This window comes from Alexandromys fortis, unplaced genomic scaffold (assembly GCF_014885135.2).
Source record: "Alexandromys fortis isolate MF-2015 unplaced genomic scaffold, M_Fortis_MF-2015_v1.1 scaffold_283, whole genome shotgun sequence".
Classification (NCBI taxonomy): Eukaryota; Metazoa; Chordata; class Mammalia; order Rodentia; family Cricetidae; genus Alexandromys; species Alexandromys fortis.
In genome coordinates this window covers 852,507-870,901 of record NW_026068164.1, presented here as the reverse complement: position 1 = coordinate 870,901, position 18,395 = coordinate 852,507, and the positions used below count along the sequence as shown (strand labels likewise).

At 50.2% G+C, this 18,395-nt stretch overlaps 1 protein-coding gene across 29 annotated transcripts in view; it reads right to left on the bottom strand.

Moving 5' to 3' along the window:
- Positions 1-18,395, bottom strand: part of LOC126491964 (protocadherin gamma-C4) — a 182,201-nt gene that overhangs the window by 18,503 nt on the left and 145,303 nt on the right. The window contains exon 2 of one of the 29 annotated variants that reach the window (XM_050127981.1): positions 586-1,164. The exons of 24 other annotated variants lie outside the window; for them this stretch is intronic. In XM_050127981.1, coding sequence (XP_049983938.1) covers positions 586-1,164 — 579 coding nt within the window. Of the gene's footprint in view, positions 1-585; positions 4,621-4,668; positions 8,202-13,105; positions 15,853-18,395 lie in introns of those variants that run through there. 4 more of the 29 variants (XM_050127984.1, XM_050128011.1, XM_050127982.1 and 1 more) reach the window with 4 other exon arrangements.

The following is an 18,395-nucleotide window of genomic DNA, read 5'->3' as shown; positions in this document are numbered from 1 at the left end:
AACCTCACCAGGTATTAGTTAACCGCGTGCGCTTCCGGAGAGACCCGAGGGGCTAGTTGGGGAGGAAAGGGGCGGCGCATGGGTGTGATCAGCACCGAAGACAACCAGTCGGCCCTAGCCGAACACCTGGCGGCCGCAGTGGTTGGCTAGAGCTGGAATAAGTAGAGTTGAAGTTAAACGATGACGTCACGGATCGTGAGAGTAGGGAGAAAAAGAGCAGAAAGCCTCAAGAGTGGCAGATAGCACTGGAGCCGGCGCCAAGGAGGTTGGCCGCGTGGGTCTGTGGTGACCTCCATGCGGGACCCCAGCATCTGTCAGGTCAGTGTGAATTCACCAGTACCTGTGCGGGGCGCCAGCCTTTTCTGTAGGGGGCACAGGAGGTTAGCCCCCTTCTCTCCGCCCATAAACACCACCACCCCCGGATGCTCAAAACCCCACCTCTGACTCGACCACTCCGACTGTCCATGTTCAAATGCAGCCAGCTCGGTACAAACAGAGCACAGGATCAAAGCCCCTTAGGTGGACCGGGCAGCTTCCCCGACGTGCCCCCGTCCCCGAGGGTCGCATGGAGCACCCAGCCCTCACCTGGCTCCGCTCCCTCAGCGTACTAGAACGGGAACGCAAGGCCTCAGGTTCCAGCGCCAGGGCTGAGGGCTGCTGAACGCTGAGGGGCCTGAGGAAAGTGAAGTCACTGCCGTCGGAGGCCGGTGAAAAGCACGTCCTGTAGCAATGGCTCTGAGAGTCTGTGGGCCGCAGGGTCACCTCCATATACTTTAGCGTGCCATCGGCACTCACCTGCAGGTTGGGGCTGGACTGCTTGTAGAACTCCCTGGAGGGGGAGTCCTGGCCCCTGCAACACTGGCCCCCACCCCGGTCCCCATCTTCACGTCCCCTCAGACACTTAGCTGACATGAAAGTGAAGGTAACTAAGGATAAGAGACTGACAGTTGCCAGAGCCACTATGAGGTAAAGGGTGAGGTCTGAGCGCTCAGGAGGGTGTGTGAGGAAGTCGCTGGATTTAGGCATTTCCTCTGCATCCTCATCCTCCAGAAGCAGCAGTACTGTTGCTGTGGAGGACAGGGAAGGGTCACCATTGTCCCTCACCAGGACCACCACCTGCTGGCTGTCAGAGTCTTCCTCCGATAAGGCCCGGGCAGTGCGCACCTCCCCAGAGTGTGCAGACACAAGGAACAGTCCAGGGGATGTGGACTGTGGTGACAGAGAGTAAGAGAGCCACGCATTGTGACCCGCATCAGCATCCACAGCTGTCACCTTGGTGACCAAAGAACCCGCAGGAGCAGAGCGAGGAAGACGTTGGGGGGCCGAGAGCTCCCTTCCAGGTCGTGGGTGCAGCACGGCCGGGGCTTTATCGTTCTGGTCAAGGACAAACACGTGGAGAGATGTGTTCGCGTGCAGTGGGGGGGAGCCGGAATCTCGGACCCCCACCACAATTCGCAGCATCTGTAGCAATTCATAGTCAAAGGTCCGCTGGGCAAAGACTCGTCCATCCTCAGGGTTGACGTACACAAAAGAGGAGGCCGGGGCTCCCTGAATTTGACTTCCTACAATAGAATAGGTGAGGCGGGCATTATCCCCCGTGTCTGGATCTGAGGCAGCCACAGTACAGAGGAGAGAGCCTGGCGGCCGGTTTTCTGAGATATAAGCAGTGTAGAGCTGTTGGGTGAACTGGGGTGCGTTGTCATTAACATCGGAAATGTTCAGCCTGATGGTGAGATGTGTGTGTAGGGGAGGTGATCCAGCATCACTGGCCCGCAGGTCGATGATATAATGGGGTGTGGTTTCTCGGTCCAAAGGCTGGCTGGTTAGCAGGGAGTAGTGGTTTTCAGAAGGCCTGATCTGAAACGGCAGGTCTGGAGATATAGCCAGCTTCACCTCTCCATTTCTACCTGAGTCTCGATCCCGCACATTAAACAGCCCCACTACTGTGCCCACTGGGGTGCTCTCTAGGACAGGGTTGACCAAAGATGCCAGGAGCACCTCAGGGGCATTGTCGTTAGCATCCCCTACATCCACTTGAATCACACAGTGGCCCTCCATGGCTGGCTGCCCCTGGTCTCTGGCTCTTGCATGGATTTCATAGAAATTCGACTCCTCAAAATCTACTGGACCCAACACATGGATGGCTCCACTGCTAGGATCCAAGCCAAAGAGATTCTTTACTGCTTCAGATGTGTGGTCTCCAAAAGAGTAGTCTAGCTGGCCATTGGTGCCCTCGTCTGGATCAGTGGCATTGAGACGGAGCAGCAGTGTACCTGGGGGTGTGTTCTCTGGGAGTCCCACTCGTAGAACTGAGGACTGGAAGGTTGGAGCATTATCATTGACATCCAGCACAATGACAGAGATAAGGCTGGTCCCTGAGCGGGCTGGGGTTCCCCCATCCACAGCAGTGAGCACCAGCTGATGCCTTGCCTGAGCTTCACGGTCTAGCTGCTGCTCTAGTACTAGCTCTGGGAATAGCTTCCCGTCTTTTAGGGTCTTCACGTTCAGAGAGAAGTGACTGTTGGGGCTTAGAGTATAAAAGCTCACAGTGTTGGTGCCCACATCTGGGTCCTGAGCACTGTCCAGTGGGAATCTGGCTCCTGGTGCAGCAGATTCTGAGATTCGCATCTCTCGCTCAGGAGTGGCAAAGCTGGGAGAGTTGTCATTGAGATCCAGGATCTCTACCTCTACACGAATGAGCTCCAGGGGGTGTTCAGTCACTACCTGGACAGGCAGCAGGCAGCTAGTGCTGGCGCCACACAGGCTCTCTCGGTCAATCTTTACATTCACTGCCAAAGCTCCACTCGTCAAGCTCAGGGAAAAATAGCGCCCATTCTCCTCAGAGCCCAATCGCAGCCTGCGGCTCAACAGATCTGTCACCTTTAAGCCCAGATCCTGAGCCACATTCCCCACCAAAGTCCCCGGCTCAGACTCTTCCACCACTGAATAACGGAGCTGCCCAGCCACCCAGCCACAGCAGCACAAGGACAACACAGACAGCACTTGCCATTTCCCAGCGAGCTGTGGGGATGCCATAGCTCCCATGACCCAGAAGTCCCTTCGTGGAGAGTAACTGTGCTGTCCTGTCTCCAAGGTAAACCAAGCGCTTGGAATGCAGGAGCTGAAGTCTCTTACGTCTCCTTCCAGCCTCTTAAAAACTGCTCTGAGGTTTGCCTGCCTGCAGCCTTTCTTAGTCACCAACTGGCGGGGGTGGGTGGGGGAGGGGAGTTAAATGTAAGTGGAGCTAGGGAACTGGAGGAGGAGAGGCAGGCCGGAAGAGCAGATCTCCCACCTCAGTTCTAAGTTTGATTGGTCAAAAAGTCTGTCTGCTCTCAACCAATTATAAAGTCTTCTCAGCCCTGGAAACCTTGGGAACCGTCGCTGAAAAATCTGTGTCACAGAAGCCTCCTGCCTCCCCACTCACTCGCGCTGCAGGTTGGTTCAGCCCCCTTGGCAGTGAAGTTTGGCGGCTCAGATGGTGCTCAACGGGGATGATTAAAATGGTACAAAACTCCTTAGCGTTCTGTCCCAGCAACTTCCTGCAGGACTTCAGAAGCTTCCACTGTTTGGTTGAACCAGCAAAAATTTGTCCTTGTGGAGATGCAAAGTCCACATGGGGTCCCCCCACCCCACTGCCGTCATCCTGCTAAATACTCCTAAAGCTTTGTCTGAACCTTCCAAAGTCTTGTCCTGCTCCCCAGCAATGTCTGTGGGTGGCTAAAGGACTTTCCGGAAGCCCTAAACTCAGAACGTGAACAGAGCACCACAGTTTATGGGATAGGGAACACTTCTACGCAGATCTAGGCTACCTTGGAGGGTGACCAGAGGCCAGACGTGGCCTCTGGGCTTTATGGTTTCAGTGAATTCAAAACCTTCCCTAAAGATTTCCAGAATGTCTGTCTCTGTGAATTCTTTAACTGTGAATGATTTTCTGACACTGAGTGACTTCACCTACTGCTCCCCACTAGGAGGTAACAGATGCACCCTCACCCCAGTCCTGTTCCCAGTTTACCGTATGTAGTTCAGCACCCCAGTGGGGACTATCAGGAGTCCCCTAGAAAGATCCTCTGCTACCGCTTTGATTTGCACCACTCTCCTCCCTTGGCACTTTTTTTTTTTTTCTTTTTCGGACTCTGCTATCTTTTCAAATAAACAGTTCCCTTCACATTGGGTTACAGGATACTAGACAACATGGGGCAAAGATTTTTATAGTCTACCATCAAACCAGTTGGAAGTGGTAACCCAGAGGTAATGTTCTCCAGAACACAATCCTCTCATTCTCACAGAACAGAGGAAGAAGTGCTGGGTTTAGGTGATTTCCTGGCCCAGCCCACACCTGTGCATGACACTTCAGTGCCCCTATGCTCCATCAGCACGCTGCCACAACAGCTTGGGTCTTGATGACCAGTTAATTTATTTCTTACTCTCCAATGTGGACATTACTCACCCCAAGTTCCAATCTATGGGCATTACCCACCCCCAAGTTCCAATCATTAATCAACTCAGACACTTGTAGAGCACAGCATTTACAGCACAGCTGATACTCACAAAAATGGTGACATCACTGTGGGCTCTTCCAGAGAGGCCAGGACTCTCTGGCAATTGGCCCAGCCACATGTCTGGATCACAACAACCCCCAAGCACTGGCTGAGCCTGCAAAGGTCTCACCTCGAGCCCATAGAGAAGATCAGATGGTGGACAGCTTGGGCGCACAGGCTCCCCTGCCATAGGTGCACTGGGTGACTTCACCATCATGAAGCTGTCACTCCGAGTGGGTGCGGAAGCCAATGGTGTACAGCCATGAGAGTGGCCTCCCACATCAACAAACTTGATAGGATCTTCCGACCCGAGCTGGATTCGGAGGATCCCATTGGAAGGAGGAAGCCCCTCCCTCCTCCGAGATCTGCTGAGACAGGCACAGGTGCCAGCAGGAAAGCACGTCACTCCACAGGCAGCCCCGCGAAGACACTTAGAGAGCAGGGCCACGAAAGAACCAAAGGACACAAAGCAGATTGCCACTAAGGACACAGCCAAGTAGAGGGTTAGACGGGATTCTCCTTCCCTGGGAGCTGACGATTCTCGAAGATCGGGGACAACTGGATGGGTGTCTTCCTCTAAAGACACCAGGAGAGTAACAGAGGTAGAGAGTGGTGGGCTACCGCTGTCCTTCACCACAATGACCAGCTTCTGGGGTGGGAGGTCAGCTGGGATGGGAACAGCTGTCCGTACTTCCCCAGCGTATCTGGAGACGGCAAAGAGGCTGGGATCCGGGGCTTCCAGGAGCTGATAGGAAACCCAGGCATTGTAACCTGAATCCAAGTCCACAGCTGTCACCTTTGTGACTAGGTGCCCAGCACCAACGGATGGGGGCAGTGCTTGTGGACATAAGGAACCAGGCCTGGCCCGAGGGCGCAGCACGGCCGGGGCGTTGTCATTGAGGTCCAGCACAAACAGGCGCACTGTGACTGTGCTGCTGAGTGGCGGGCTGCCCCTGTCCCTGGCCTGCACCTCAAACTGCAGTGTCTGGGTCTGCTCGTAGTCAAACGATCTAGTCGCGTGAACAGCTCCTGTTTGGGGGTTCAAAGAAATGAAGGAAGAAGCTGACACGTCTCGATTTCTGGGCTCTAAAAGAGAGTATGAGATTAGTGCGTTTAAGCCAGAGTCAGGGTCAGAGGCTGCAAGGGAGCAAAGCAGGTCCCCTGGGCGATTGTTCTCGGGAACGAATACCTCATGTGACCTCTGGAAGAATGAGGGTGGGTTATCATTCACATCTGAAATATTGAGGAAAATAGTCCTGTGGGTACTCAGGGGAGGGTTCCCAGCATCAGAAGCAGTAACCATGATGTCATAACTAGACCTAGCCTCTCTATCCAAGGGCCCAGCTGTCACGAGGGAGAACTGGTTCCTGAAGGCAGACTTGAGGGCGAATGGTAAGTGGTCAGGGATGCGGAGGCTCACATCTCCGTTTGACCCAGAGTCAGGGTCCTGCACACTGATGAGAGCCACCACAGTGCCAGGTTCTGCACTCTCTGGTAGAGTTCCCAGCTCCGAGGTCACTGTGATGTGGGGGGCATTGTCGTTTACATCTAGGAGATCCACCCTAAGGCTGCAATGTTGCTCCATGGCTGGAGAACCCCCATCACGAGCCCTCACATCAAATTCATAGTAATTCTCACTCTCAAAGTCTAGAGGCCCCTGAAGGGTAAGCTTTCCAGTCGTGGGATGAAGGCTAAAGAGGTTTCTCACCCGATCAGGGGTGTGACCACTGAAAGAAAAGGTGACGTTACCACTAGGTCCCAAGTCTGGGTCAGAGGCATTGAGCTGAATGAGCACCATGCCCGCTGGCGCACTCTCCAACACGCTGATCCTGTAACTGGATTGCTGGAAGGCTGGGGCGTTGTCATTCACATCCAGCACTGACACCCGGAGCTCCGCGGTGCCAGATCTAGGGGGGTTCCCTCCATCCACAGCAGTTAGCACCAGGCGGTAGTCCGATTGCTTTTCACGATCCAAAGGCTTCTCCAGAAGAAGCTCTGGGACCAAGCTGCCGTCGCTGCGCTTCTTGACATCCAGGGCAAAGTGTTCATTGGAGCTTAGTCTGTAGCTGCTAATGGAATTGCTCCCCACATCTGCATCCTGAGCCTTTTCCAAGGGGAAACGCTGTCCTGGCGGAGCTGCTTCCCCGATTTCCAAGTCCAACTGCTGCCGCGGAAATCGGGGGGCGTGATCATTCACATCTACGATCTCAACCTCTGCTCGGTACATTTCCAAAGGCCCTTCGGTTACAAACTCCAGGGGCACGATGCAGCTGGCACTCAGCCCACACAGTGCCTCTCGATCGATTGGATTTTTGATGAGCAGGGCTCCGCTGTCCAAATCCACACGAAAGTGTCTTTGGTTCACCTCTCCAGCGACCTGCAGCCTGCGAGCTGATAGACTCTCTGTATCCAGCAGAAAATCTTGGGCGACATTCCCTACAAAAGTCCCTTCCTGTGACTCCTCTGGGACCGGGTAGCGAATCTGCCCACAAACGTAGCCCAGGTGGCAAAAGAGGAACAAAAGGGTAGCCCCCCACCAAATTTCTACCCAGCTTCTCACCTTGCTGGGCATTGCTGCCGTCCGCTAATGCTCTACTTGGTCCGGAGAAGCCAAAGAAGCTGACCCGCCCCTAACAGCCACAGCAGCTGGAGACACCTATCTCCCTTCCCCGCGCCAGGTCTGGCGCGGCTCCGCCGGCGCAGTAAGGGTTACGCGCCGTTTTTTGCTGGTGGCGGGGTAGATTTGTCTGCCTTTCACTATCCGATTGGCAGGCAGCAGCTCCTGGGCTCAGCCAATAGGCTGAGCAGAGAATGTCCCAATAGCAGCAGGGTTAATGCGTCGCAGCATTGGGAGGAAACACACACACACACCAAAAAAAACACAAACCCCCAAATGTAATAAATACCAACGTTTCTTTCGACCTTCCTCCTGCTCAACTCGCGTTTATGTCCGAGGATCGCTACCATCATGGAGAGGCAGAAAACATGTATGTATTTCCCCCCTCCAACACATCGATACACCCCGCCCCTTTTCGCGGGGAAAACAGCTACCTCCTGAGCCCTAGCAACCTGCAGCCCCGGAAAACGAGTGGCTATTGGAGACTGGTCACTTTGTTCGAGCCAGTGTTGTCATCAACCAATATTCTAAATGAGTAGCTCGGGCTGGTCGTATTAAAGCAACAGCCTATAAGAAGCACTGCATATTCTCAAAATTCTGCTTCTCCCCAGCTTACCTCTGTTTGCAGAGAGGCTTACACGTTAATGAAAGCAATTGAATATATACGGCACACGTTTTTTATTGTAACAGAAGGCACAGCAGAAACCAAACCTTATTCAGACATTTGCTACAACAGGAAGCTACTCACTGATTTCAAGGACAGTATGGAAGTAGGTGGGGGAAGCCAGAATTGGGAGCCGGTCCAAAACTGTAAGAATCAGTGTCTGGGACTAGATCTCATTACCTGGCAGAATGCTAATGTTCACAGACTTAACAGCTTTCTTGAACGATAGGGATCAGCTACCACCAACGTTGTGCCTACAAATCCTCTTTATTTGACACCACAGCATTCGTGATGTATTGTTAATTACCAACAGAGACCGTTTCAAAAGAACAAGCCTTTCACTTAGCCCCGGGGGACCTCTTGTAGCCGGGGACTTAATCTCACCCCACCCCCACCCTCATTCAGACTTCTTAGCCTGCCTACTATCTGGCCACAAGCTCAGAAACAGCACAATTTTACATCACGGGCCCCTGAAAGCTGTACTCTGACAGCAAACACGCCAGAGAAAGACAGATCTAAGTATGAGGTCTGTTAATCCATCCAAATCCTTGCCTAGATTGCCAATAGCTACCAAAACCAGCAGCAGACAGAAGTGTTCTTATCCCCATATATCGTCCCTGCCCACCATCGTCTTGTTGACTGTACGGAAGCCAGCAACCAACATTGAAATCTCATAGATCTGGCTATTCTGTGTTCTTATATAAAAAGAAACAAGCCCCTCATACCAGAAATACAAAACAAAAACAAAGCTGCTATGCCTCCTCCCATGGGGACAATGGTGGTTTGAATGAATCAGCCTGGTCCACAGAAGTGCTGATGTCAGAATCCACTATCAGTGAATCATCTATCCAGTTGTCTGGGGGTGGGGGTGGGGAGTTTCCACCCTTGACTGATTCCTGTCCTTGGTTTCTTATGCCCATCAACAAGCCTGAAGACTTTGTGCAGTCACTTGCCCCATCTGCATGGCCTTGGTGCTGGGTCCAGCATCTATCAATAGCCTCAAATATCGTTATAGCTGTTTAACTGGTCTCTGACTCCAACCCTAATGTCTCCCATCTATTCCTCTTATGACTGTCAGAATAATCTCCAGAAAAAGAAAACTGCCAATGGCACTGTGTGTGTGTGTGTGTGCGTGTGTGTGTGTGCACGCGCATGTGTGGTGGTGGCTTTATTAGAGACCTGCTTTGAAGAGTCAGTTTTCCTGCAAAGATTATTTTATATGGGATTAGAAAGTAAAGCAATTACCACCAACACTCTGATGACCCCCAGGTTATTCAGGATCTAAACCTACCACTTGCTTCACGTGATTATCCCTGCAGACCGATTCACACACTTCACTGTTCAGCCGTAATGAACCACCTTGATCTCTTTGGATGGAATTTCCTAGAAAATCCCCCCTTGGTCCCCATTTTCCATCTGACAGTTCAACCTTTAGCTCGTCACTCAAGCCATCGCCACCCACCTCTATAAGACCTTGTCTTCCCCATGCTGACTCGGTGCTCCTTCTCCTTTGCCCTTCCATTTCCTAGAGCATTTAAAGCGCATCACCTGCCTTCCTCCCTTTCTTCCTTTAGACAGGGTCTGTGCTGGCTGAGTTTTATGGCACTTGACCCAAGCTAGAATCCTCAGAGAGGAGGGAGCCTCAACTGAGAAAATGCCTCCATAAGTAAGTAAGGCTGTAGGCAAGCCTGCAGGGCATTTTCTTAGTGATTGACGGCGGAGGGCCCAGCCCATTGTAGGTGGGGCCATCCCTGGGCTGGCTGAGCAAACCTTGGGAAGTAAGCCAGTAAGCACCTCCCCTCCATGGCCTCTGCACCAGCTCTTGCCTCCAGTTTCTTGCTCTGCTTGAGTTCCTGTCTTGACTTCCACTGATGATGAACTGTGATGTGGAAGCTTAATCTTTATCAACCCTTTCCTCCCCAAGTTGCTTTGGTCATGGTGTTTCATCCCAGCAGTAGTAACCCCGAGACAGGGCCTTACTATGACCTGCCTGGTTGGCCTTGAACTCAGAGATCTGCTTCTCAACTGCTGCAAATACAGGCGCATATAACCATGCCCCAATCCATTGTCTTTTTTTTTATGCCTATTTCCTCTGGTATCATGTGTACCATAAGACGAGAGTGACTTTTCAACCTTTACAGTGTCCAGCACATGGAGATAATTATACACCATGAATATTCATGTTGTCATTACCTCAACAAATACTGCTTAAAGATTTATAAAGTAGGTATTACATTTATTTCCTTTATTTTTTATTTTATTGCATTGGCGTTTTGTCTGCATGTATGTCTGTGTGAGGGTGTCCATCGAATCCCCTGCAACTGGAGTTACAGATAGTTGTGAGCTGCCACATGGGTGCTGGGAATTGAGCCTGGGTCCTCTGCAAGACCAGCCAATGCTCTTAACCACTGAGTCATCTCTCCAGCCCCTGTATTTATTTCTTGATGCAGGACCTGAAGTTCAGATTGGAAAAGATATTATCTAAAGCTGAACGAACAGTATTTGTAGTATTACATGGTATTGCAAGTTCACACTAAAACAGTCTGCTTACTAGAATTGGAGCATCATAAAGCCCAATTCTACATATCTTTGATTTTATCTTTTACGCCAGGTATGGGATTCTCCTACTTCTAGTTTTTTTTCTGTTTGTTTGTTTGTTTGAGACAGGGTTTCACTATGTAGCTTTGCCTCCCCTGGGATTTATGATGCTCCACTAGGATGGCTTTGAACTTACAGAGCTCTACCTGCATCTGCCTTCACAAACGTTGAGATTAAAGGTGTGTGCTACTATGTCTGGCTCTTCTGCTGGGTTTTATTTTGAAGGATTCTGTTTATTTATGAGTGTATGTGTGCATGCCTGCATGAGTTAAAATGTGCCACATGCATGCAGGTGCCCTAGGCTATCGGGGGCTTCAGATGCCTTGGAACTGTAGTTATGGGAACCTGTCAGCTGCATGGTATGTGTGCTGGGAGTGGAAACCCAAGCCAGGTCCTCTGCAAAAGCAGTAAGTGCTCTTAACCACTGAGCCATCGCTTCAGCTCCTTTACTTCTAGGCTTCAAGAAATAGCTTTATTGAAATATAATTGAAATTCCATGCAATTCACCTATTTAAAGAAAACAACTCAGTCTTTTTGTATATGCATCTACCCTAAATTGAGGAAACTACTACCATACTTTAATTCTGAACTATATTTGTGCTGCCCCAAAGATCCTGTTCCTGTGATCCTAGTATCAGGAGGTGGAGACAGAAGGATCAGTCTGGGCCACTTAGACAGACAGACAGACAGACACAAATCCTAGATGCTAATCATTTAGGAGGGCTGTCTCTGTAGATAACTGAAATACCATAGTATGCCTTACATACAACTCTTCTAGAGTTGTTCTATTTAATATTTTAAAATTTAAAGCCAGAAGGTAACATAATAGCATTTTTGTTTTTATTTAGGCTTGGTTCAATGAAGTTGGCTTTGGCACCCAGTTCTGTGAACATAAGAATAACAGTGACCCTCTGCTTTAAACAATAAACGACGGCTGCCAGGTCCTAGGGTAAAAGTCTTCAACCACATGTCTGCACAGTGGAATCACCTGGGCCTCTCCCACACCCAGAAGCTGCGCTTTGCCGGATTTGAGCTGTGGTCTGTGCATAGGAATTTTTGAAAGGCCCTTGGGTGATTCTAAGGGTCACTCAGGTTTGAGAATATTGTAGTTGCTTCTAAGCTGACAGAAGAGCATCTTCTTCCATGTGGCCGTCACCCTTCCTCAGGCTCCCTATGTGCCCTTCTTTGCCAGCTTGGGCTGTCTTCATATTTGCTCATTTCCAAAGTGAGCTCAAGCTTTTGGACAAAGAAGTACTAATAGTGGTAATAATAACTAATAACATTTAACCGCCATGACAACCAGGCACATGCAGAATAGCTCCAACAAAGCCCATATTGTTTCCTCTTTGCATCTAAGAGACTTAGAAAGGAGGCTGAATAGCACGTGGTCCAAGACTCAGTTGGTAGCTGAGATCCTTTTGTTTAACTTCCAAACCCAAGAATTGCCAGCAATAACTGGGTCATGGTGGCATACACCTTTGATCCCAGTACTCTGGAGGCAGAGGCAGGAGAATCTCTGAGTCTGAGGCCAGTCTGGTCTATAGAGTGAGTTCCAGGACAGCCAGGGATACACAGAGAAACCCTGTCTTGAAAAACAAACAAACAAACAATACCTAAAAAAGAATTACCAGCAATAATGTACTTAGTTACCAGACATCAGTGACTCTCCTACAGTTGAGAGTGTGTATTGCCTGTCTCAATGAGAAGCCTTTGTATTCCCCAGCATTCCATCACACAGGGATGAATGCTTTACCTTTCTAAGGAAAAGAATGCAGCTCCTTTTCCCAGTAGGTCTACACCTAACAAGACACAGTGCTGGAGAAAGATCAGGAACCTAGAGGCTTTACCACTTGATGTTCTTGTGGGCCATCTAGATTTATTTTCAAAATGAATTTTATTTTTTGTAATTGAAATGGTTAGCTTTGGTACTATAGTTATTTTTGTCTTCATATTTTTATGTATTTTCCCGTTTCCTACAATGCTCATTATCAATCAGTATTTGGTAACATGCCCATTATTTCCAATAACATGCTTGAAACAAATTTAAAGGATGCCGAGAGCGCTTTATAAATTATTTGAGAATGATGTACAAGATTGTGCAGGCTAATGAAGGTTATATTTTTAAAAACCTATCATTAGTTTTAGAGGCAGGCAAATCTCTGAGTCTGAGCTCAGCCTGGTCTTCACAGTGAGTTCCAGGCCAGCCTCAAACAAAGAAACAAGCTAACATCCCCCAACACCTTAGTTTTAATATAGAAGAAGTCACAAACACTTAAAAGGTGGGCAGACAAGAAGGTGTTTCTACCGACACTCTTAGAGGTGTCCAAAAGTTCATTCCAAAGCAAACCAAGCTGAGCTCTGGGTGCTGAGATCAAGTGCCCTTAGCACGACTGCTTAGTTGTGGTGGGAAAGGAGTGCTGAGGGCTTGAACTGAGTCAAACAGGCATCCCCATCTTGACATAGGACCACAAAGCACAAAGCACACTCTAGCCAGTCACTTCCCCCTACAGGCGCTGCTCGATCTAGGAAGGACAGGTCAAAGTCTGGAAGCATGCTCAGAAAACAACAACAACAACAATTACTATCGTTTAAAACAACAGCAACAACAAAGCAGATCCATACCTCCCTGAACGCGGTGAAGGAATCAACAGCATTAACGCGTTTCAAAGATGACTTGCTAACTCTTACCTGTCCAGGGGGGGCGCTCTCTGCACCCAACACCTGCCTATAGAAGACTGGATCGCAGCTTCGCAGGGTGTTCTGGCGGCTGGCCAGTGGGCTGGCGGCACCAGGTTTCTTCAGCAGCGGATCACTGCGGCGCGAGTCCGTGGTGAGGTACACCTGATGGTACAGGTGCGGCGGCAACAGGCCTCCTCGCACCGCGTCTGCTTGCAAGGAGGGCCCTGGTGTTCGGTACAGGGAGCTCACTGGGGCTCGGTATAGGTCTCTAGACCGCTTCCACTTGTAAACTTTGAATATGATTACTCCCAACACAGTGACTGCGAACCCCACAGAGACCAGGATTAGAGAAAGAAGTAGATAAAAGGTGAGATTTTTATTCTGTTCTCGGGGAGCAGAGCCAGAGGGGAACTCGGCCCGGGCTTCGGGAGACTCCTCAGTTACCGACACAGTCAGGGTGGCGGTGGTGGAGAGCAATGGTTCTCCATTGTCTGAGATCAAGATTGTGAGAATCTGCCTGGGTGAATCTGTATCCTGAACTGGGCGAGCAGTGCTGATCTGACCCGTGTGAAGCCCCACGGCGAAAAGGCTCTGGTTGGAGGCTCCCAAGAGGCTGTAGGAGAGCCAGGCATTGTGCCCTGCATCAGCGTCCCAACCTACCACCCTTGAGACCACGTGGCCCGCAGCTGTACCTCGAGGCAGCATCTCCACCGAACTCTGGCCAGGCCGGGGATACAGGACCTGGGGGGCGTTGTCATTGCGGTCAGTAACAAATATGTTCACGCTAATGTTGGTGGCCAAGACGGGGGTACCCCCGTCGTTTACGTGAGCCGTTAGTTGGAACTCTCTCTGACCCTCGTAGTCCAGGGGTACTAAGGTTGTCAAGACTCCATTGTCACGATTTATTGTGAAATAGCGACCCACGAGCCCAGTTTCCGCTCCTGGCTCCAAGAGAAAGAAGGAAAGGCGGGCATTGTGCGGGGCGTCGGGGTCCCAGACACTTAGGTTTAATATAGGAACTCCAGGGGGGTTATTTTCCTCAACATAAACATCGTAGGAAGATTGGGAAGACTGAGGAGGATTGTCGTTGATGTCGGACACTTGGACCCGCACCGTTGTAAGAGCTGAGAGAGAGGGAGTTCCCGAGTCTCGAGCTGTGATGCTGAGGTTGTATTCTGGCATGGTCTCGCGATCCAGTGCTGCGCTGGTTTTTAAAGTGAAGTAATTCTTGAGGGAAGAAGTCAGGCTGAAGGGGAGACCCGGTGGAACCTCGCAGCTCACCAGCCCGTTCTCGCCAGCATCCAGATCAGTCACACTGAGCAAAGCGATGACAGTCCCCAGAGGTGCATCCTCAGGTACTGGACTGTACACGGAGGTGACTGTGATTTCCGGGGCATTGTCATTCACGTCCACAACCTCTACCAGTACTTTGCAATGTGCTCCTTCGGGATTGGCACCCTTGTCTTTGGCCTGGATGTAAATCTCATGGAGTTTGGTGTCTTCGAAGTCCAGGCGACCCTTGATTGTCAGCACCCCCGTTACAAGGTCTAAGGCGAATAGCTCCCTCACCCCAGCACGGTTGTGGCTGCCGAAGGAGTAAACGATTTCTCCGTTGAGGCCTTCATCCAGATCAGTTGCACGAACCTGGGCGACGCGCGTGCCGGGGGGTGCATCCTCCCGGACGCGCGCCCGATACAAAGACTGATTGAAGGCGGGCGCATTGTCATTCGCGTCCAGCACTGTGATACGAATTGGAAGGCTGGCGGAGCGAGCTGGGGTTCCTCCGTCCACCGCCGTGAGCACCAACTGGACATTTGGCTCCCGTTCCCAATCCAGGGCGCGCTCCAAGACCAGCTCCGCGTATTTTGTGCCGTCCTCTCGAGTCTGCACACGGAGCGCAAAGTATTCGTTGTGGCTCAGCTCATAGGTTTGTAAAGAGTTGCTTCCCACATCGGGATCGTGCGCGCTCTCGAGCGGAAAGCGCGTCCCCGGCGCCATGGCCTCGCTAATCTCCAATTTCATTTCCCCGGTGGGGAAAGAGGGATTGTTGTCGTTGATGTCCTGCACCACCACTTCCGCGCTGAATAGCTCCAGCGGGTTCTCCACCACCAACTCCAGAGTTACAGTGCAGGAGGGAAGCGTCCCACACAGCTCCTCTCGGTCCAGACGATCGTTGACGAACATTTCTCCAGTCTCCCAGTTCACCTCAAAGAACCTACGGCTAGCTCCGGACACCACCCGGAGTCTGCGGGCCGACAGGCTGCCGAGATCCAAACCAAGATCCGTGACCACGTTACCCACGGGGAAACCCTTCTCTCTCTCCTCCAGGATTTCATAGTGAATGATGGTGGAAGCCTTGGTCAAGGCAGCTAGCAGAAGCAAAACTCCCACCGTTCTCCCGGGGCTTACCAGTCCGCTGCTCCGGGCCTCTGCGACCATCTCACTCAAAAGCAGCTCCTCTGGGCGGGGTCCAGGTGGTCCCGGAGGTTTCGCAGAGAAACTTTCAGCGGGTTAGCGCTTGGGCGCTGGGCGCCGAGTCCGACATGGCTTTCTGGGCGCCGCTGATTTGTTCGCCCGCTGTTCAGTCTCTGTCTCATCCCGGGGCGCCGAAAGGGGACGGGCCCGGGCCAGATCTCCTGCGTCTTCATTGGCCGACAGCGGCACACAGAGTCCCAGCCAATAACTGCACGAAGAATGCGCTAGCGCCGGGTTCTTTGAGTAGGACACGCGCTCGCGCCAGGAACTTCACTTTCCTCTGGCTGCCTTCCAGAGTTTCCTGTCCAGCGCTCTGCCAGCGCCAGGGGAGCAAACCCAATCTTCGGGCGGATTTGCCTCCCCCGCCCCCCCCCCCCCCCCCCCCCGCCCAACCAGGCCCATTAAACACTTTAATCGCGTCTTTGAACACTAGAAAGGGGAGCGATCCAAACTGAAAACGATACAGCATTGACTGGAAAGACGCCAGCAAATTGGGTCTGTTGGAGGGCAGAGGAAGCAGCCGGACCCTGCTTGGAAGAGGGAACGAGTATTTCTGGGGAGATTAATATCACTTTTATTGGCTCTGGGATGTGTGTAGTTTAGAGGTAGATTCTGCCTTGGCATGTGTGTGTGTGTTCTTCCCAACCAAAGGCCCCTCCCCATAAACCCACAGTTTTATCTTTCTCCAAAGGAGACTAGAATTAATTACTTCCTCAGTGTAGCAAGTCCACAGAACTATTATCTGTTTGGTTTACCTCTGTCCTGAAATTTTAAAAGTATAATTAAGATTTTATTGCCTTTAAATTGGATGCCACCATTGTTTTCAAAGATGCTTTAAAGGAACAAAGAGCAATGTGAAATTTTCCTACCTGTTTTTTCCCCCAACTGTGTAATCTCAATTGGTTAGAACATGATCTCTAACACTCTCTGTTATGAGATTAATCCTTTTACTAAGTTTTCAAATTTACATTGCATTGCTAATAAAGAAATCTCCCTCAGAGAGAGAAGGGAGGGAGGGGCCTTAGGGTATCCAGGACCTCTCATAAGATGCTTGAAATGATGGGGAGCAATACTCTACAAATTCTTTAGAGAAATACAAAGCTTTAGTCACAAAATGAAAAGTTCTACATTTGGGATTGTAGTCACCCAACAAAAACTAGCACTGGTTTGAATAAGGAATACAAGTTAGCTATGAAATGAAGGCAGAGCTTGGACAAGAAACTAACCTACAGGCCTCTTGAATCCTGTCCTGCTTATGAGCAAAGGAAAGTGCTTGGTACAAAGTAAACCTCAATGATGGAAAGCATTCCTTAGGTGCTGGATCTGAAGCTTTGGCGCCTCAGACTCTTTCCACATAAACACCCTGTCCTTTCTGAAGTGTAGCTAAGTCTTGATCTCAGGCAGTGAGGTAGCCAGAAAAGCCATGTCCTCAGCATTGACCCTACCACTCACAGTTTTAAAGTCAGGTGGCTCACGCTTGTAATCCTGAGGCAGGATGATTGCCATGAGTTCCAGGCCAGTTTGAGCTATACAGTGAGGCCCTGCCCTTCCCCGCCCCACGCCAATGAAAACAAAACCAGTTTTAAATACTTGAGATGGCAATTGGCTAGACCACCAAGAATTGTGTAGGCATTAGGAGATGGATACAATAGAATTTAGAGTAACTGTGATAGGCATTAGGATGGATACAATGGAATTTTGAATAGCTACTTGCTATCCCAAAGGTGAGGACAGTGTCATAGGCAGGCACTTGGAGCTTGTCAGAAGTGAAGAATTTGCAGTTAACCAAAATACCTGGCTGGTGTGAAGACACATTAAAGTTTGATAATAACTAAATTTGGTGGATTATTCAGAGGTGTTCCTATTAAAACTTTTTTTGGTCTGTTCGCTATCACATGAATCATAATTTGGATTCTGAAAACTTTTGAGGGGCAAGTATTAGGGGCCGAACCCAAGGTCTTATGTATGTAAGGCAAAGCAAGTGTTTATATCTGAGTTACACATTCCTGATCCCAGAAAACCGGATTTTAAAATGTACACCATTCCGCTATAGTAAGGCCTATAGTTCTAATACCTCTTCACAAAGCAGCAGGCATCTCCGAGATTCCTTCTCCACAGCAGGTAGGATAAACTTCTCCAAAATTCAATTAGGTCATATTTCTCACAGCTACTCCTGCACAGCAGTGTTGTTTCTCTTGGAATACAATACCAGAGCCTTTGTGTAGAATCCACGTCCTCACACCTTCTCTCTCTCTCACTCTGTCACTCTGCCTTCAGTGTCCCAGCAAGACCCTCTGTGCTCCAGGGCCTCCACCCAGGCTGCTTTGCCCCCAGGAAAGTATCTTTCCCCCCTTGTACCTTCGCTTGCTTATATTCCAAATCTTTTGTCTCAAAAAACAAAATACCATCTAACCAACCAACCAACCAACCAACCAAACAAACAAACAAATGGCCTGGGGGTGCAGCTCAGTTGGAAGACTCTGGGTTTGATCCCCAGCAGCAGCAGCAGCAACAGCAAGAACAAAAGGTTAGGCATGATATCATAAGCTTATAATCTTAGCTCTGGGAAAATGGAAATACAACAAAACAAGTTAAAAATTCCAGGTTTTGGGGTTAGAAAGATAGCTTAGCAGTTAAGAGCACTGTCCACTCTTCCAGAAGACCTGGGTTCAATTCCCAGTACCCACATGACAGCTCACAGCAGTCTGTAGCTCCAGTTCCAGTGGATTGAACACCCTCCCACAGACATGCAGGCAGAACATCAATGTACATAAAATAAAAATAAATTATTAAAAAACTGTAGGTTTTATTTAGAAGCAAGATC